A 19,746-nucleotide genomic window follows, 5' to 3' on the forward strand; every position below is an offset into this window, starting at 1 on the left:
TAATCTTTGGCTTGGGCACAGGTCAGCACTGAGGGTCTGCAGGTGGCCCTCTCAGATAAGTAGCAGTGCTCAGAGTTTTGTCCTCTGCCTCCACCTGCTGGTAGGGATACACAACGCACTTCTCTGGACTGATCTGTGGTATTACAGGAACGAAAACTAGCAGGTAAGAACCAATTTTCCTTTTTCCAGTTAGTCTACCAGTTTGTCCAGTTACTATCGAGGTGGTCTAGACCTCTCTGGTTGTTCTTCCCGGACCCCTCACCCTGTTGTAAGTCCTGAAATGCAAGATTTGCAGATTGTTCCTTATCAGGGCAGAAGAGTTATGCGGATAACAAGCCTGCACACTCTGCGTTTTCGGTTTCAAAATATGGAGTTGCGTACCTCAGTATTGGCCCCACCCTGGAATGCCCATGCACGCCCCTTTTCACACCCTTATTTTTCACATGTGCACAGGTACATGCGCGCGTAATTCTCGGCTTTTAAAAATCCGCATTGCTTGTGGCAGCCCATGTATCCACGTATGCGTGAGCAATGCTTTTAAAACTGACTTCTAAGATTTTAAATTTCTAGCCCTATTCATTGTTGCTGCATATCTTCCTGGTAATACCCAAGAGATTCTTATGTATATCATTATCTAACTATAGCAAGCATTTCTTAAATATACCTCAGGCCATTCTCCATATAGATAAGCAAGGGTGATTGGAGAGGGGGAATTTCAGGTGGTAATTCACTGCACTAAAAGAAGGCACAAACTGGTGAGGTGACCATTTGGACAGGAAGAACTGGGCAGTCTGGATGGAACTCCTTGTGAGGGTGCTGGGTGGAGCTCTGACCTTTGGCTTTTAACCTTCTTCGGGCAGGGAGGCTGTTTCCGAATGTGGCATCCTTCTATTTCTAAGGTATACTTGCTTTTATATGTTGTGTATTAATGCCTTACTTGCACTCCCCCACCCCCAATCTCTGTCCTTCAGGACCCAGCATGTCCCAGCCCATGAGCTCTCCATCCACCGTCTGGACCAGATTTTACCATGGGACTCCCTTGTTTTCACTGGTGTCTGCCAGAGCCTCAAATTCCCTCTTTATAAGGTGAGAGAATTGTGTTCAAAGGTAGATATATTTGAGGGACCTTGTAGTTTTAGGCCCTGGAATGAGTGCAGCTCATCACGCTTAAACAGATGCACCACGCTGGGATCATCCCCGTCAGGGGTATCCAACTCCCCAGTTGCCCGGCTTCCACTGAGGTTTGACCCATAAGGTGCCTAACACCTCAGGGAGCTAGTCTACCAACTAGTTTAAAAAACAGAATTTTAGATAACAGATTGCAGGAGTGCACCTCTACCATCTGCTGGAGTCAGAAATACTGAGGGACTGCAGGTGGCACCTCGTATATGTAGCAGTGCCCAAGGTTTTGCTCTCTGCCTCCACCTGCTGGTAGGGAGGCACAACCCACTGGTCTGGACTGATCTGTGGTATTACAGGAACGAAAATTAGCAGGTAAGAACCAATTTTCCTTTCTCAAGCGAGTGCTGGAAAGTCACAGCTCATGTGCTCTCGTGTGTCTCAGGAGAATTTGGAACATCTTGCCTCTGTGTCTTGATAACATCAAATGTGCTCTTGTGTCACAGGAAACTGTCTGAATGCTGTGGCTTCTTCTCTTTCATATATCTTGGAAAAACATTGCAGCTACCATTCTCTTGTGTCTTCAGACCGTCATGGCTCCTGCTCTGTTGTGAGGGTCATGAAGATGTCAGCAAGTTGTAACTCTCAGTTGATGTAGCTGGCATGGTATTTTGTTCCCCCCCCTCAGGCTCCAGAGAAGATCTTAGTCCACGTAGCTGAACTCAAGAAGGATCTTGTTTACTTACGTGGCCAGATGTGCTACAAAACCATAGCCCTGAGCGAGCTACAGCTGAAGAAGAAGCTGTCCCAGGCACCTGACGTTCAGAGTAAGGATTTTTACCCATCAGCGATCTGGCTCATTCACCCTACTTTACTTTTCTTGACCTCGTAGTCTTCTTTTCGTGATTGATCAACATCATCCCCCACCCACATTTCTTCTGCTTCTCTGGTCTTCCCTCTCTCTACATAGCTCTATTTTTTCATGAGTTGCTTTTTCTCCCCTCACCATCTGTTTGTTCCTCATGGTTTCTTGCAATCCCACATCTCCTCTATCTATGATTTCTTTCTGTCTCTGTGCCCTTTCTCAACATCTCTGCCTTTCAAAGTTCCTCACTCTTTCTCTCAGATTCAAGAAACATTGGCATGACAGCTGCCAAAGTAACACAGTATGGGCCTGATTCATGAAGACTCTTTTCCCGTTCTGTGTCTTGTGTGGAAACAGCTTAGTGAATCTGGCCCTAAGGAGAGAAATAACAGATAATTCCCAGGTTCTAGTGCTCTTCTGTATTGTCTGCTCAGATTACTTTTCCGGCCTGGTGGCAGGCCATGACATATTTTGCTGATATAGTTGCCTTTTCTCATGTTTCTCTGAGGGTTTTACAGAATTTTTACTTCAAAGTGTTTTGTGGGAAGATGTTTTTTTCTATGTTACTTTTAGGACAGGTGCAGCTCTTATATCTATGAACTCTGTTGTAATATTTGTAATATTGTCTTATAATAGGGAAGGTTGTTGCTATTTGAGTGCTGGTTTTAGTGCTGTTAGTGTAAAAATATTGGTATATTAAATTTTTATATTATATGCATGTTTGTTACACAAATGTTTTGGTTTTTTTTAAGAATTTTATGATACTTCACAAAGTGCCTGTAGTGGAGGAGAGTTGCTGTTACTGAGAACCTAAATATTAATTTATTTTTTTTTGTATGGTAAGTAGTAAGGGGAAATATCCTAACTTTGCTCTGTACAGACTATTAAGGGAGTTTCTGTGGGTGCAGAATGACTTTGCAGACCTGGAGATGCAGGGCTTTTTAATTGTGGTTCTGTACTAATCGGTATAGCACTGCTTCTCAACCTTTTTCCCATCATGACAGACCACGCTCACATCTGTGACACACTGCTCATTACAATTCACGGGGGAAGTAAAAATAAAAAAATAAATAATTAAAGGCCCAGTATTATTTTTATTAAAAATGACACAATGGAAAGATAAGTAATCTGTCTGAACAGAAATTGCATAAATAGTAAAACATCCCATATCAAAACAGCACCAATTTCCAGCACTCAAAAAGTAACCATCTTACAAGGCAAAACTGAAAATATTACACCAGGCCTTAAAACTGCAATATTCCTCCGATTAGGAAAATGGAACAAGCCAGGCTGCTATAGAGCCCTACACAGAAACTACACGCCAACAGAATACTTCACTTTAGTCACATGTGCAGACCCTCACCTAACAAAGAATAAAGAGACCATAAAAGTATAAATAGAAACATGCAGATAAAAACTGATCTGGAAATCGCAACAAGCCAGACTGTATGCAGTGTAACAAAGGAAAAAGAGAAACATTACCAGTTCTCAAACAAATCAAGAAATATAAATTCCCTGTATGTACTCAGATCAGTCCAGACTCCTGGGTTTTGCCTCCCTTCCAGCAGATGGAGACAGAGAGAAAACTTCGAGAGTACTCCCTCTTTATTGGGCCGATACAGTAAAAATCGCGGGCGAGCGCCCGCTCTCCTGTGCGCGCGATACAGTAAATTAATTTATTTAAATTAGGGCTGGCGGTAAAAAGGCACTAGGGACACTAGCACGTCCCTAGAACCTCTTTTCGGACAGGAGCGGCGGCTGTCAGCGGGTTTGACAGCCGACGCTCAATTTTGCCGGCATCGGTTCTTGAGCCCGCTGACAGCCACGGGTTTGGAAACCGGATGCCGGCAAAATTGAGCGTCCGGTTTTCAAACCGCGGGCCTATTTCAATTTTTTTTTTTAAACTTTTTTTTTTTTTTTTAAACTTTCGGGACTTCCGACTTCATTTCACCATGATATTAAGACGGAGGGTGCACAGAAAAGCATAAATTAACACCAGCCTTTGGGTAGGCGCTAATTTCTGAAAGTAAAATGTGCCTACCTTCACATCCCGATCCATCAGAACCACCAGCACTTCCTACAATTTGCGATACTGGGCCATCATTATCAATTCCGAGCACTACCCTTCAGATCAGCTACCACCCCCAGAACCTTCACCAAAATCATAGTGGTAGTGGCGGCAGCACTGAGGGAAAGAAGGAGTCTGGGTGCATCCTTATCTGGACGATTGGCTGATCAGGGCAATATGCTCAGCCCGGTGCATCTCCGAACTTCAAGCATTATCCTGTCGGGAACCGTTCCTCAGGTTCACACCGGGCACCATACAGCTGCGTATAGTACCATCCTTCCTTCCGAAAAAGGTCTCCCAGTTCCATATGAACTAGACCATATCCTTACCATCACCAGATGAGCAAGGGGATGTGGAAGACGTTCGACTCCTTTGCCACCTGAATGTCGGCAGAATCCTAGTCCGATACCTGAAAGAGATCAGAATCCTTGCGCAAAACTGACCACCTGTTCGTTCTTCACAGCGGGAAGAAGCAAGGGGAAGCAGCATCACGGGCCACCATAGCCCGCTGGATTAAAGAAGTTATTAATGCAGGAAAACCATTACCTCTACAGGTCAAGGTGCATTCTACAAGGGCCCAGGCAGTCTCCTGGGCTGAAATCAGGCTGCTTTCGCCAGCCGAGATCTGTCGGGCGGCAACATGGTCCTCTCTACACACCTTCTCCAGGTTCTACTGCCTGGATGTTCAGGCAAGGGAGGACACAGCCTTCGCAAGGGCAGCACTAAGTGGGCCACTGGCAGCCTCCTACCCTATAGGGGAGTAGCTTTTGTACATCCCATTGGTCCTGAGTCCATCTGGCTACACACTAAGAAATGGAGAAATTACTTACCTGATAATTTTGTTTTCCTTAGTGTAGACAGATGGACTCTGCATCCCGCCCACGGCTGCTCCAGAAATAGAGAACCTCTGATATCAAATCTTGAGACTGAACAAGTACGGGTAAGCCACGGCCTACCTCTAATCAAGACACCCGCAGTTACCCAGGTGTTGGCGTTTGTTTCAGTGCACTGGTGGTCTCCAGTTCCAAAAGTTTTATATATCTATCTATCTATATATAGCTATATATATATATATATGTATGTATGTTAATAAAGTATTAAGCAACATATATCCACACTGGCGTTTCAAAGACAATACTGAAGAGCTAAGCACGCTGCACGGGTATATGTAGGCTGACGTCAGCTTTGAAATCTGAATCCATCTACCATCTGCTATCAGGAGAGCACTATACCCATTGGCCCTTAGTCCATCTGGCTACACTAAGGAAAACAAAATTATCAGGTAAGTAATTTCTCCATTCACAGGCTAGAGAGCCTGGGAGCCATTATTCCTGTCCCCCAGAAGGAATGGGGGAAGGGATGTTATTCCATCTATTTTACTGTGCCGAAGAAAAAGGGGACCTTCCGTCCATTTCTAGACTTGAAGTAAGTCAACGAGGCCTTCCGGGTTCCGCGTTCCCAGTTAGAGACCCTGCGCTCTGTGATAGTGGCTGTATGCAGTGGGGAGTTCTTGGCTTCCCTGGACTTAAGGAGGCATATTTGCCCATCAGCATCCACAGGGATCATTCGAAGTTCCTCAGATTTATGATTTTCAGGAAGCATTTCCAGTTTTGTGCTTGCCACAGCTCCGAGGACCTTCACCAAGATAATGGTAGTTGTTGCTGCACCTATACCTGGACAACTGGTTCATTTGGGTGAAGTCAGCAGAGCTCAGCAGTCGGGCAGTCAAATTGTTCTTGTCCCACTTGAGGTCCTTGGGCTGGGTCATCAATCTGAGCAAACGTCATCTTCAACCTTCGCTGGTGCTGGAATTCCTGAGAGCGCTCTTTGACACCCAGGTGGGCAAAGTTTTCCTCTCGAAGGAACGCATCGCCAAATTGCAGATGCAAGTTCGGCATCTCTTGAACGTTCAAATACCCAGTGTCTGGGACTATGTGCAGATCCTTGGCTCCATGGCTTCCACCCTGGAATTGGTCCCTGGGCATTTGCTCATATGAAGTCTCTACAGAAAGCATTGCTCTCCCATTGCGATCTGATGTCGGAGAACTTTCAAATTCTCTTACCACTTACAGAGTCTGCCAGGTCCAGTTTTGGTTGGTGGCTTGCCAGAGCCCATTTGGAGTGAGGGGTGGCCCTCGACGTTACTCATGAGCGATAGTGACCACAGATGCCAGTCTCTTCAGTTGGGGAGCAGTATGTCAATCTCAGTCCGTCCAGGGCCAATGATAGAAGAGGCACAGTAGTCCATCAACCATCTTAGAAACATGAGCGGTGGAGGACGTGATGTTATCGGGCTGCATGGCCACCTGAAAAGAGTGCTCCTCTGAAAGCCAAAAATAAACTGAATAAATAGGGCACCGGATTAGAGCATGTGGGGAACAATGATGCTGGGCAGCAGGTGCGGGAAAAGACAGACCCTCTGTATGTGCCTGAGGTGCTGCAAGGCTTGCGGGGAGCTGCCCCTGCAAATTTTGCACCTGCGGGGATCTCTTCCCCTGGGAGGGGGGGGGGAGCGGATACAAAAATGGTGCAGAGGAATTTGAATATCTCAGTGAGAGGATGGAACTCCCCACTCCCCCTCACTACCCTGTTGCCATCCCTCTGGAAAGGGACTTCTGTCCTTTTGCAGAGGATAGGCAGGGCAGTGTGCTGGATCAAGATTGAAGCCCCAACAGAGGCCTCCCTTCCTGAGGGGCCAGAAGCACTTGAGGTCATCCCCCCCTTCCTTTGCGAAGTGACAAATGGTGAAGGGGTGGGGGCTTGTGTAGATGAGATATGGCATTAAAGGAGAATGAAATCCCACCGGATGTTGAACCGTACAGAACGATGCTACAATTATTCCATCGGGACGAGTTGTCAGGCTTGTTGGCTCAAATATTTAAGGCGCTGGGAATGGAGGCTGTCCTACAGACTTGGCAAAAGTGCAAAAGAAGGATCTGATTATAGTCAGTTTTGTGCAAAGCGATTTTTCTTCCCTCCTCATGAAGCAGTTCAAGAGCTGATTGATTTGGAATGGAATGCGCCAGAGGCAACTTTTAAGGGGAAGGGGCAGGTCCCTGGCTGGGATTTACCTTCTAGATCCTAAGATATGGGAATAATTTTGCTTTCCAAAGGGTGGATGCCCTAATGTGTGCCATCACCAAGGGGATCACAATTCCTGTGGAAGGTGTAACTGCTTTGAAGGATGCTTATGACAGGAAAGTGAAAGCGATCATGAAGCACGCTTTCAAGGCGATGGTCATGAATTTGCAGGTTTTTGCTGCGGTTGTTTGGTAGCGCAGGCCAGTTTGTCTCAACCATTTTACAAAGAGACGAAAGAATAGAGAGAAATTATTCAGGAAAAGACAGAAAGGCACAGACACACAGTACTTAGAACTCTACACCACAACAAGCATAACTATAATACTAGGTGTGATAAAACTACCCGTGTAAGTACCTTGGTACAATTGGTCATGAACTACTTCACTAAATGACTGTCTAATGATATATTGTAACCGAACCTTTGACAGCACCAGTTAAATGTACTATAGTACATTTTTACTTACATTAAATATGTGCCTACATGTAAACCATTGCGATGGTATTTAACTTAGCAACGGTATAGAAAAGTTTTTAAATAAATAAACCAGGGTGCTAGGAGGTGCTAGGGAAGAATGGACCTTACTTGGAGGTGCCTTTCTGGCAGATGCAGACTGAGTTAGCACATATGTTGGCTCGAAGTAGCATCAGTGATAGCAGCGAGATGCCTGCTGTACTTACATAACTGGTTGGCGGATACTGTTTCTAAATCCAACTTGACCAAGGGGCCCTTCAAGGACTGCCTACTGTTCAGAGAGGAGTTGGAGAAAATTGCAAAATGTTGGAACATCAAGATTCCACGTTTGCTGGAGAATAAAAAGTCCAATCCCCGCTTCACTTATTAGAGAGGTAGATTTTGGGACTCTTGATACTTTCGCTCCTACAGAAATTTAGGGGCACAGAAATCTCACTCATTTGGGAGGTCTCTGTCCTTTCGAGCCAAGAAGCCTGATAAGGACAAACTTCAGTGTTGGGGCTTCCCTTTCCTCACAATGAAATTTTGGGGGCCTACTGTCCAATTCTCGCTTTTATCAAAGGTGGACCCACATCACCTCAGACCAGTGGTTCTGGATGTGATAATGGGCTACGCCCTGGAATTTCACTGCTTACCTACAGACTCATTTATGGTTCCCCCGTGTAACTCTATAGAAAAGAGAGCCACCGTACTAGTCAGTCTGCAAATATTGGTCGTCCTGGAAGCCGTGGTTCCAGTCCCAAAGAGACAGGAAAGTACGGGGCATTCCATTTATTTTGTGGTGCCCAAAAAGAAGGGTGCCTCTCGCCCTATTTTGATCTAAAGGGAGTCAACAGATTCTTATATGTAACTCACTTCCAGATGGAAACCTTGCGCTCGGTAATTGTGGTGCAGCGCGGGGAATTTCTCACATTGCTTGATCTGATGGAAGCCTTTAATGCATGTTCCCATAAAGGGGTTCATCAGCACTTCCTGAGGTTCACTGTGCTTGATCATCATTGACATTTTTAGGTGCTCCCATTTGGGTTGGCCCCGGCACCAAGAACCTTTTCCAAGGTAGCAGGTTCACTAGTATTTAGAAGACTAATTAATCAGGGTCAAGTCAGCCAAAGTAAGCCAGCTTGTGTCATGCAGGGCGGTACAATTGCTGCAGGCGCTAACTTGGATATTGAATCTGATCAAGAGCAAGTTACAGCCCTCACAGACTCTAGAATATTTGGGAGTCTGGTTTGATAATACACAGGGCAAGATATTCCTTCTGGAGCAACGGATCCAGAAGTTATGGGGACAAATATGGGCCCTGAGAGCATAGATTCATCCAATAGAATAGGGCTGTTTGAAGATCTTTGGGTCTATGGCAGCGATGTTGGAGATGGTCCTATGGGCATGGGTGCATATGTGATCCCTTTAGTGGTGTTTGCTATCTAGGTAGAATCCACAGTCCTAGGAGTACAGGCTGAAATGGACCCTCCCATCAGCAGTGCAGCAGAGGTTGCAGAGGAATCATCTAGAGAGAGGCATGAATCTAGATATTCCCAATTGGATAGTAGTCACTACAGATGTGCGTCTCCAGAACTGGGTAGCTCACTACCAGGAACTAATGGCACAGGGCATTAGTCTACCGAAAAGATGGTGTGGTTCATCAACCATTTGGAGGCTCATGCAATTCGTTTGGCAATCCTGAGCTTTACAGGTTGAATAAGCAGAAGAACAGTGAAGATAAGACAACGCTTCAGAGGTGACTAATATAAACCATACCTTCAGGTGCTGTCCATGGCTGACATCACAGGAGGAGTAAATCTTAGCGAATGGGAGCTGGAAAAAAAAGGCCTTTCAGCTCGTCGTCTCTCAGTGGGGGTCATCCCTGATTGGTTCTCATGGCAACTCACACCAATGCGAAGGTACCATGATTCTTCAGTCGCAGAAGGGACTCTCATGCGTAGAGGATCGATATTCTCGTGCAGGCTTGGATGACAGAGAAAATGCTGTATGTGTATCCCCCATTGCCAATGATGGGCAGATTACTGCAAAGGATTGCACGGCATCCTGGCTTGGTGGTCGTAGTGGCCCCAAATTGGTCCATGGTATGTGGATCTCTAGCATCTGATTGTCGACAGCTGTTGATAGTAACGAAGAGGGAGGACCTCCTCCATCAGGGACCCATCCGTCATGAAAATTCGGATCAGTTTTGTCTTACAGTTTGACCCTTGAGAGGTCTTGCTTGAGCCGTGGTTATTCCTCTGCGACTGTGAGCACAGTGTTACAGGCTTGAAAAGTTTCCACTTCCTTGCGTAAGGTAGGGTCTGGAGAATTTTTGAGGATTGGTTCAGAAAGCGAATATTTCACCCTTTCAGACTGGAGATACCATTGATCTTGGACTTTCTACAGGAAGGCCTGATATAAGGGCTAGCTCTCTGTATGCTCAAAGTTCAGGCGGTTGCTTCGGCTTGTTATAAGGGGCATGTCCAAGGCAAACGCCTCTCGTCACATCCAGACGTGGCATTCGGCCACCATTACGCATTCTGGTTCCACTCTGGGACCCAAATTTGGTTTGGTCCTTTTTATCAGGCCAAATTTTTCGGCCCCTTCAACAGCTTTCCTTGCGTTTACTAACCTTGAAGACAGTGTTCCTGGTCATGATTTGCTCAGCAAGAAGGGCTGTGGTGTTGCAGGCTCTTTCGTATTGAGAACCGTTCCTGTTGTTTGCCCAGGACATAGTACAGTTTAGGACTGTGCCTTCTTCCTTACCAAAGGTGGTTTCGGACTTTTTTAAAAAATTAGTCCATTTCCTTCCCGTCATTGGGCAGGTTTCGGGGTGAACAGGAATTTTGTACCCTGCACCCCCTGAATGTTGAGGCATTTGTTATGCTATTTTAAGGTTACTAAATTCTTGAGGAAAGCAGGCTGATTTGGCCGTTATGGTGGCGTTACAAAAGGATTAGCAAAATCACAGACCACAGTGACCCCCCTGAATTAAAAAGCGATAACGAAGGCCTAGGTGGCAGCAGACAAGCCATTGCCCAAGCAAATTAGAGCTCATTCGATTAGAGCAGACAATGTCCTAGGCAGAGTTGCAGTTGCTGTCTTCGGAGATCTGTAAAGCAGTGACCTGGCTCTCTTTGCACATCTTCTCCAAGCATCAATTGGATGTTCAGGCGCAGGGGGATGCATACTTTGCAAGGGCAGCCTCCCACCCTTCTGGGGAGTAGCTTGGGTACATCCTACTTCTGTGGACTTGCCTGCCTGAATGAAGAGGAAGGTGAAATTACTTCTTACCTGATAATTTCCTTTCTCCTAGAGAAGGCAGACCAGTCCACAATCTTGTCCTGGGCTGCCTCCATTGCGTAGTCATTTGTCCGTTTTCTCGCAGACATTGAGAAGGTTGGACAATGGACATTGTTAGAAATGCTTTGGATCATTGAAGCTCCTGAAAAGTCTCATTTAGCGTTTAATTGCTATGATTTGTGTTCTGTCTCTGCTACTGAGCCCACTGGGTCTTGGTCTCATGGAAGTTTAAAAAAAAAAAAAAATGGAAACCAAAGAAAATGTGACAAAATATGGGTTTAGGAGATAGTTAAAAGTTATGGTTCATATGTTCAGTTGTCTACAGTTGGCTTTTACAGGCTATGGTCAGAATACAGCTCTATATGGGTGACGTCAGCGAGTCAGTTTTCTCCATCTGCTGGTAGGAGTGCATAACCCACTTGAGTGGACTGGCTTGCCTTCTCTAGAGAAAAGGAAATTATCAGGTAAAATAATTTTTATACTTTTATAAGCTTTATAAGCCAGTTTAAAGCTCTCAGATGTCTGGTGAAGATATGCTTAGTCTAGAGCAGAATTTGTGTTGGAGCACTCTCTCTACCCCTGCTATTAATTGCATCAGTAGCATGGGATCTTCTTGGTGTTTGGGTAATTGCCAGGTTCTTGTGGCCTGGTTTGGCCTCTGTTGGAAATAGGATGCTGGGCTTCATAGACCCTTGATCTGACCCAGCATGGCAATTTCTTATATTCTTATGTTCTAATATTTTTTTTTTTGTCTGCTTTCTCCCAGATCTGTCGTTTATAGTTCCTTATGTTTTTTGTTTCATTTTCCTCTCTTCCCACATCTGAGTTCCATGGTTTTTTCATGTTGTCCCTCTCTCTCTCTCATTCTCTCTCTGCCCTTCATGGTTGCTCACACTTTCTCGCTATCATTCTGCCCTCTCCTCATATCTCTGCCTTTCATGGTTTCTCTCTTGCTGCAGCTTTGATCAAGATGGTGAAAGATCACGATGTAGACCAAGTTGCTTGCCTTGTGCCTAAGATCCAGCTCCTTACACAGCAATGTGCACAGAGCATCGACTACACGAAGGACGTACAGCAAGCCGTGACTGACTGGTGGGGAGTCCTGTTTCTTGTTCTAATAATCCTTCTTCCATGCATGTCCACTCCTCCACCCCTCCCCACCATCGCCACTTTTACAGTCCATCATCTTGCTTGGTGCAGGTAGTTTTATCAACTGGCTCCCTATTTTCAGATTAGATGGCAGGCTGTCCTTGTCTTAAAATAATGCATACATATATTTATAGATACAGTGTATTTGATCTAGGCTTTAAATAAAAATATGTGGGTACCTAAAATCGTGTATCTGTCAGAGAACCCTAAAATAGGGTAACACCACTAATATTTTAAATGATTTGAGAGATGCTTAATATTGCAAGCTTTATTACACAGTGACAATATCCAAACTTTTCAAAAACACACACAATCAATTGTCCTAGTCAATCATTACTCATTCACACCACTTCTAAACTTTTAGTGATATGCATTTATATAATATGTATAAATATCAACATAAAACATTGCAAGGAAACAATAAAACCTTTTCAATCTAGTTGAACTTCAAGAAAGATACTTTGTGAATTGCAAGTGAGTCACATGAAAGACACCGTCATTAAAAAGGGGATACAGTTGAACCACAATCCACAAGAAAGGATACTTTGTAGTTGTTTCACAGGAACGATAGAGTCCCATGCATATCTTTATCACTTCACATAGGTTCCACTAAGATTTCCATGTCCCAGATATAGATAGATAGCTAGAGCAAACAGCTAATTAGGGGGCTATGGCTGCGAGTCTTCTGAAATTAAGGAAAAGCAAAATATCAGGCACAACAATACTAGGTTCAAATAAAGTGTATTTTTAATTAAAAAGCTAAATGTAAGAAAAAGCAGACCTGTAAGCATAAGCAATCGATGAGGGTAAAACCCAGGAGGGTAGAAGACAAGCCAACATACACAGTGTAGCAGTATGGTTGGGTCAAGTTTCCAAGAAAAGGAGGCAAAGATCACAAAACTGCAGTAAAGATCTTTGAAAGACAGGGTGGGTCGGACAGTCCTACGCTACCACTATCAATCTGGACTGAAAGAATGGAGCCAGTTGGTAACCTTGGCAGGTTACATTGTTCAGGCTGTGCGACCTTATGTTGCTATCTTTAGAAAAGTACGGAGTGCTAGAAGCTTGCATCCATTTGCCTCAGAAGTGTGCCCAAGGCACTGACACTGTGTGTGATTGATTTGTGAGGTGCACATGTATATAAAAGAAATGTTACCCTTCCTCTTCATACAGGCGTATGGAGTGGAGGAGTAGCCTAGTGGTTAGAGCAGTGGGCTACGTTCTCCAAGGTCAAGCAGGATGGTGACATCATCAGATGGAGCCCGGCATGAAAACTTTGACAGACACACACAGCAAGCCCAGCATGCTGCTAACCACGCATCCACATGGGGTCCCTTTTCAGTCTCTTTTTCCGCGAAGCTGAAGCCTCATGGCTGTGGAGCTTGTACTTTTTTCTGTGAGAAATCAGGTTTTTTCTTCCTTCCCGCGTTGCGTCGGGACCCTCTGCGCTTCGGGGTCATCGCTTTCAATAAGTTTTTGTGGTACTTCGTGGTCTATTATCAATGGTATTGCCTCTCAGTGGCCATCAACAGCACATCAGGTTCTTTTCAGCATGGCAGTATCCGGCTTTCGCCAGTGCCCCTGGACCATCTCCATCACAGACCCCCATGAGGGGGTCGCACGATCTCCGTGTTTGCAATCTTTGTGTCCAGGTGACCCCTAAGGGCCATTGGGTGTGTTTAGACAAAATGGAAAAGCTGATCAGCGCTAAGAAACAAAATCCATCGTCAGCCTCCAGGACTTCCACACCGCAAGGGAAGAGAGTCTGCATCGACCTCCTCGGTGTCCCTTCCACTATCTATCCCGAGGTAGAGGCAGGAGACCATGTAAGGTCAATATCCTTGCGATCCAGGTCTCACTGTCTGACACGGGGAAGGACCGAAATGAGCACTGAGAAAAGTCTAGGAAACACACACTGATCCTCCTCTTTAAAGTCAGACCATGGGAAGGCATCGACCTCATTGGTGCCTCCCCCGAAGCGCTCTCGTGCGGAGGAGGTGATATCCTCTGGTCCTCGTGGTCCCCACCGATTCCGGTGGAAGGTTTGGTTCCACCCTGTGACTCTGGGGTCGATCCGATTCTGCTGCTGCCACCTCCTCAATCTGTCCTGTCCTCAGCAGCTTTTGAGGAGGAATTAGAAAGGTGCGTGCGGTTGGTGGTCAACCAGGCCCTGCAGGGCATTGAGCCTCTGGTTCCACCAGGACCACCGCAGGAGCCGACTCCATTGGTGCTTGCGACTCTTTTGGAGCAGCTGGACCTACTGCTCAGTGTCTTACCGTCGCAACCAGCTCCGTTACCATGAACCCCTTTGCTGTTGAAGGAAGCATCGCTGCTGCTGCCACCGGTCTTCATTCCGGTGAGCGATTCCTCGGATGAGGAAGGTCCATCGGGGTCGACAGTGTCTTGGCTGCACATAGTATCCCGGCAACCTCTGGCTCTCCGATGCTCCCGGTGCCATTGGATCCACCAGCATCAGGAGCATCAGTGCCCAAGATCCCACCAGTGCCATCAGTACCATCGTTGGTTCCGATGGTGCCTCTGCAGTCCTCTGGCTCGGGTCTTAGGGTTCAGGTGGGAACTCCACCCCCATCTCCGGATGTTCAAGGGGAAGGCCCCCTATGATTCTTGGGAAGGAGGCATCTTTTTCCTCCATGGAGGAATTGGATGACTTGCCTTCTGAACCCTCTCCACTAGAGGAGAGGTGGAAATCCCCTCCAGAGGATCTTTCTTTTGCTAGGTTTGTCAAGGTCATGGTAGAGTCTGTGTCTTTCCAGCTATTAACAACAGGATTCTTGTCACAAGATGTTTGAGATTCTGCAATTTCTTGATGCCCCTATGGAAGTGGTGGCTGTTCCAGAACATGACATCTTTAAGGATCTCCATTCCTCCTGTGAACCAGAAGATGGATGCGGTCTGTCTATTTATTTATTTAAAAACTTTTCTATACCGTCGTTTAGTGATATACCATCACAACGGTTTACAGATAGGCACATAAATAAGTTTGGCTTGGTTTGTAAATTATCTAGTAGGTGCCAATAAATTTTCAGTTACATGATTCAAATAATATTGCTATATGGAATGTGGATTGGAAATTCCATCAAACATGAGATATACTGTACTTTATGCGAAAAAATAATAAAGAAAGCATATATGTTTTGGTGACTTAACTGTGTAGTTCTTTTTCTCGTTCATTAGTATTACTTACTCCCCACTCTCATTTTGAAAAGCTTTTTTGAAGAGCCATGTTTTTAAACTTTTTTTTTTTTGAAGAGTTTTAGATCTCTCATTAATCTTATTTCAAGTGACATTGTGTTCCATAATGTTGGACCAGCTAAGGATAGTGCTCGCTCTCTCACTTGCATCCGTTTAGCTGTTATTGGCTGATCTGAGATTTCTCTGGGGGACATGTAGCCATAGTGCAGTGTTTAGCCAATCGGTATTTTCTTCATAGATCAGTTTGTGAATTGTGCATAGTGTTTTAAATTGCACTCTTTGTTCAGTTGGCAGCCAGTGTAATTCAGCGAGAGTCTGAGTGACGTGGTCCCTTATATTTTTTCCGGTCAGTATTCTGGCTGCGTAGTTCTGTAAGATTTGTAGTGGTCTTAGTGTTGTATATGGTAATCCCAGGAAAAGTGTGTTACAATAGTCTGTGCTAGCGAATATTAGTGCTTGTAGAACAGTTCGAAAATGTGCTTGGGTTTATAGGGGTTTTAGCCTTCTAAGGACCATTAGTTTGGCGTAGCCTTCCCTAATTTTCAATGATATGTGTTGCTTAAGGTTGAGTTCATTGTCAATTATTACACCTAGGTTTCTGGCTTTTTCAGTTAGTTCCACTATCTGATCATTTTTAAGTTTGGGATTCTGTATTAATTCAGTGGTTTTTCGTTCAAGGTGTATGAATTCTGTTTTTTCAATATTAATTACCGGTTCCATTTGGCTTAGTAGCTGTTTAATTATATCTAGGTACAACATTGCTAAGTTTAATGTTTTTTTTAATGTTTTTTCAATTGTTTTCTCTACTGGTAGGATTAGTCCAGCCTACCACCGGTTTTGAATGCCGTCAGCTTCCTCACCAGTCATTGGTGGTGGAGTCGACCCTAAAGAAGGCAAAGAGACTTCAGCCTCATGCCTCTGGATCCCCCCACCGGGCCATGAGCACAGAGCTCTGGACGCTCTCGGACGCCAGGTATTCCAGGGCTCAATGTTAGCAGCTAGGATTGCTTCTCTCAGCTCTATATGGGGCGGTATTCCAGAAACGTCTGGAAACAAGCCTAAGAGCTGGGGGATCGCCTCCTGCAGCAATTTCAGGAGGACTTCCAGAAAATAATTCAGCAGGGCCTGGACTGTAATAAGCACGAGGTCCACTCTGCGTATGAAGTATTTGAGACAGCTATGAGGGTTGCCACAGCAGGCATTGAGGCTCGACACATGGCTTGGCTGAGCGCCGAGGTGCAGGACTGTCTGGCAGATCTACCCTGTACAGGGGAGAACCTTTTTGGGGACAAGAATAGAGTCTGTGGCCCAACTGAAGGAATATTGTGGAACCTCCAACAGTTGTCAGCCAGCACCTCGGACACCCAGCCCTCCAGCGAAAAGCCTCCCAGACAATATCCAAGACGGCCTTTTTACCAGCCACGCAAGTACTACCTGCCGGCCTCTAGATTGAGACCTCAGTGGGTACCGGCAAGACCAGCATGGCAACCTTGTACGCCCTGCCCGATTCCAGCCCCATCGCTGGATTTTGACTGGCAGCCAGGGGGTTTGAGCCAACCAACTATACCCCAGGTTGCCGACCACCACCCCCATCCCCCCATGGGGGGGCCGCTTGCAACTATTCGCAAAACGATGGACTTCAGTTACCTCGGACCACAGGATCCTGTCCATCGTGAGGCAGGGGTACAGATTGCATTTCTAATGAACTCCTCCCCGTTCTCCTCCGTGTCCCTGGGGGAGAAGAGTAGAGAACCAGCAGATAATTTGAGTAGAGCTATCCGCCCTCTTAATAGCTCGAGCAGTCGAACCAGTCCCGTCAGGCCAATGAGGGGGACAGGTTCTACTCCAGGTATTTCCTGATTCCCAAGAAAACTGGTGACCTTTGCCCCTTTCTGGATCTGAGGGCATTAAACCAGTTTCTTGTCGAGGAAAAGTTTGATGGTCTTGTTGGGAGCTTTAATCCTCCTCCTCAGAGCTGGGGGCTGGCTCTGCTCCCACAAGCTCAAAGACGCATACGCCCATATCCCTGTTTATCCAGCAGATCAGAGGTAACTGTGGTTCCTGGTAGAGGAAGAGTTCTACCAGTATCGCGTGCTGCCTTTCAGTGAGCTCCAGGCACTGGTAACGTACCCACCTTATACAAGATTGCTCCACACTCACCCTAAATTCTTGCCGAAGGTAGTGACTGATTTCCACTTGAATCAATCCATAATACTGCCTACGTTTTTTCCGAGACCTCACTCACACCCAGGTGAGCAGGCTCTGCACTCCTTGGACTGTAAACATGCGCTCACATTTTATTTAGACCGCACTGCAGCCCACAGGCCGTCCACCCAACTCTGTCTCCTTTGACAAAAATAGACTCTGAGTTGCGGTGGGCAAGCAGACCCTGTCCACCTGGTGGTTGGACTGCATTTCCTTCTGCTACCAGTAAGCAGGCCTTCCCGTAGAGGGACGAGTGAAAGCGCATTCAGTCAGGGCCATGGCAACGTCAGTAGCGCCCTTCTGTTCAGTACCCATTGCCGACATCTGCAGGGCTGCAACTTGGAGCTCTCTCCTTACCTTCGCAGCTCACTACTGCCTGGACAAAACTGGCAGGCAGGACAGCGTCTTTGGCCAGTCTGTTTCCAGTTTAGGAGCCCAACTCTTCCTACCTACAGCCCACTGTGAATTTCAGGCTGCCCTTCATTACCGACAGCACCCCTGTTGTGCCTGTTACACATTTTTGGGTGCTGCTTGGTTTACTCTGTTTTCAGGCAGCCTGTAGCTCGCTATTCACCCATGTGTGAGGGCTACCATCCTGCTTGTCCTGGGAGAAAGCAGAGTTGCTTACCTGTAACAGGTGTTCTCCCAGGACAGCAGGATGTTAGTCCTCACGAAACCCTCCCGCCACCCCGCGGAGTTGGGTTCGCCTACATTTTATTAATTTATATTTCACTCGTACTTTTTGCTACAAACGAGACTGAAGGGGGACCCCCGTGTGGCCACAGAGTTGGTGCCATGCTGGGCATGCCCAGTAGGTGCCAGTCAAAGTTCTAGAAACTTTGACAAAAGTGTTCCATGATTGGGCTCCATCCTGATGATGTCACTCATACGTGAGGACTAACATCCTGCTGTCCTGGGAGAACACCTGTTACAGGTAAGCAACTCTGCTTTCTGCTAGTTTTGCTGATTATAGGGCATCATTGCAGTACTGGGCAGACTGCAGATGAAAATATGAGGCGACGATGTTAGCTCATCTGCTGGTATTCAGACTGATTTTCTAGCTTCTTATAAAGGTGTTTTACACATTTTGCTGCAGCACCACAGCCTGTTTGGGAACCTCTGGATTTGAACCTGCAACTCTACACATTGAGCTAAAGGCGAAGTTGCCCTACCTGAGTTGGTTATTGTCATTTTGTCTCCTTATCTCTCTTCTTTGTCACTGTCTTTATCCCACATTGATGCCACAATATAGAGGGATTCAGGGGCACTATGCAGATAAAGCAGGTCATGGCTTCTCTTCTCTCTTCCCAGGTGGGAGCAGCCAGCCCAGTTTGCCCTCTCATGGGAGACGCGTCACAGCCTGAGTCTCTGCCAGTGGCTGGAGAGATGGACCCTGGCTCTCCGAACCCTGCAGCAGCAGCATGGCAACTGGGCTTGATGATCTCTTGTGGGCACATCTGCCACAAATGTGGGACGAGAGAGGATCCGCTGTGCCATTGCACCTTATCATATGACCATCAGCAGTGATGCCATGTCTCAAATGGAGTGTTACCAGGGTACTGTGGATACGGCAGGACTCAGGAGGTGTGGGGACTGGAAAGACAATTCTGTCCACTAGTTTGTTTAAAGAAAAATGTTAATACCTGCTGTCTCAAAGTCTATTTCACCCTGTAACTTTAATGTGTGCACTTCAATGCATCTTTCAGATTTACCAAGCAGTCATTGCAGTCTGAAAAGCCACAAGGTGCTTTCTCTTCCAAACAGAAATGTATGGGAAAATATAATTTTAAAATTGCAAAAAAAAATTGTCACCTTTTAATTCCTGTGACGTTCTTGTAGCTGTACTGAACGTGGACAAAATGGATTTGTTGAAAGTTGTATCAAAATCTTCAGAGGGATAGCTATGATAATCTGGTGTAGCAAAAATGACAAGAGGCAGCTGGTACCTTAGATCTGATAAAGTAGACTCTGTCTTTCCCTGTACGTACCTGGATCAGTCCAGACCGTGGGTTATGTCCCCAATCCAGCAGATGGAGTCAGACCAAAACTCTGAGGGGGCGTCACCATAAGTACTACTACCCCCTCTGCAGGAGTTCAGTATCTTCTGACTCCAGCAGATGCGAGTAGGGGAATCTGGGCTTGCTCCCGATTGCCAGTAACCTTCTTTTGTTCCTCTTGTTTGAGGCTTTCCTCTCTGGGTTGTTAGCTTTGGATCAAGTTGTATTTCTTTCAAAAAAAAAAAAAAAGTTAATTAGTTAATTGGGGAGGCGTGGCTTCTTTCCTGTGCTC

General features: G+C 46.0%; 1 protein-coding gene across 3 annotated transcripts in view; it reads left to right on the forward strand.

Moving 5' to 3' along the window:
* HAUS5 (HAUS augmin like complex subunit 5) overlaps nt 1–19,446 on the forward strand; it is a 124,527-nt gene extending 105,081 nt beyond the window's left edge. For 2 of the 3 annotated variants that reach the window (XM_029576778.1, XM_029576779.1), the window contains exons 17-20: nt 972–1,086; nt 1,808–1,946; nt 11,850–11,982; nt 18,769–19,446. In XM_029576778.1, coding sequence (XP_029432638.1) covers nt 972–1,086; nt 1,808–1,946; nt 11,850–11,982; nt 18,769–18,895 — 514 coding nt within the window. In that variant the 3' untranslated portion in view covers nt 18,896–19,446. Of the gene's footprint in view, nt 1–971; nt 1,087–1,807; nt 1,947–11,849; nt 11,983–18,768 lie in introns of those variants that run through there. The other variant, XM_029576780.1, reaches the window with a different exon arrangement.
* The last annotated feature ends 300 nt before the right edge of the window (nt 19,447–19,746 follow it).

This window comes from Rhinatrema bivittatum, chromosome 14 (genome assembly GCF_901001135.1).
Source record: "Rhinatrema bivittatum chromosome 14, aRhiBiv1.1, whole genome shotgun sequence".
Lineage (NCBI taxonomy): Eukaryota > Metazoa > Chordata > Amphibia > Gymnophiona > Rhinatrematidae > Rhinatrema > Rhinatrema bivittatum.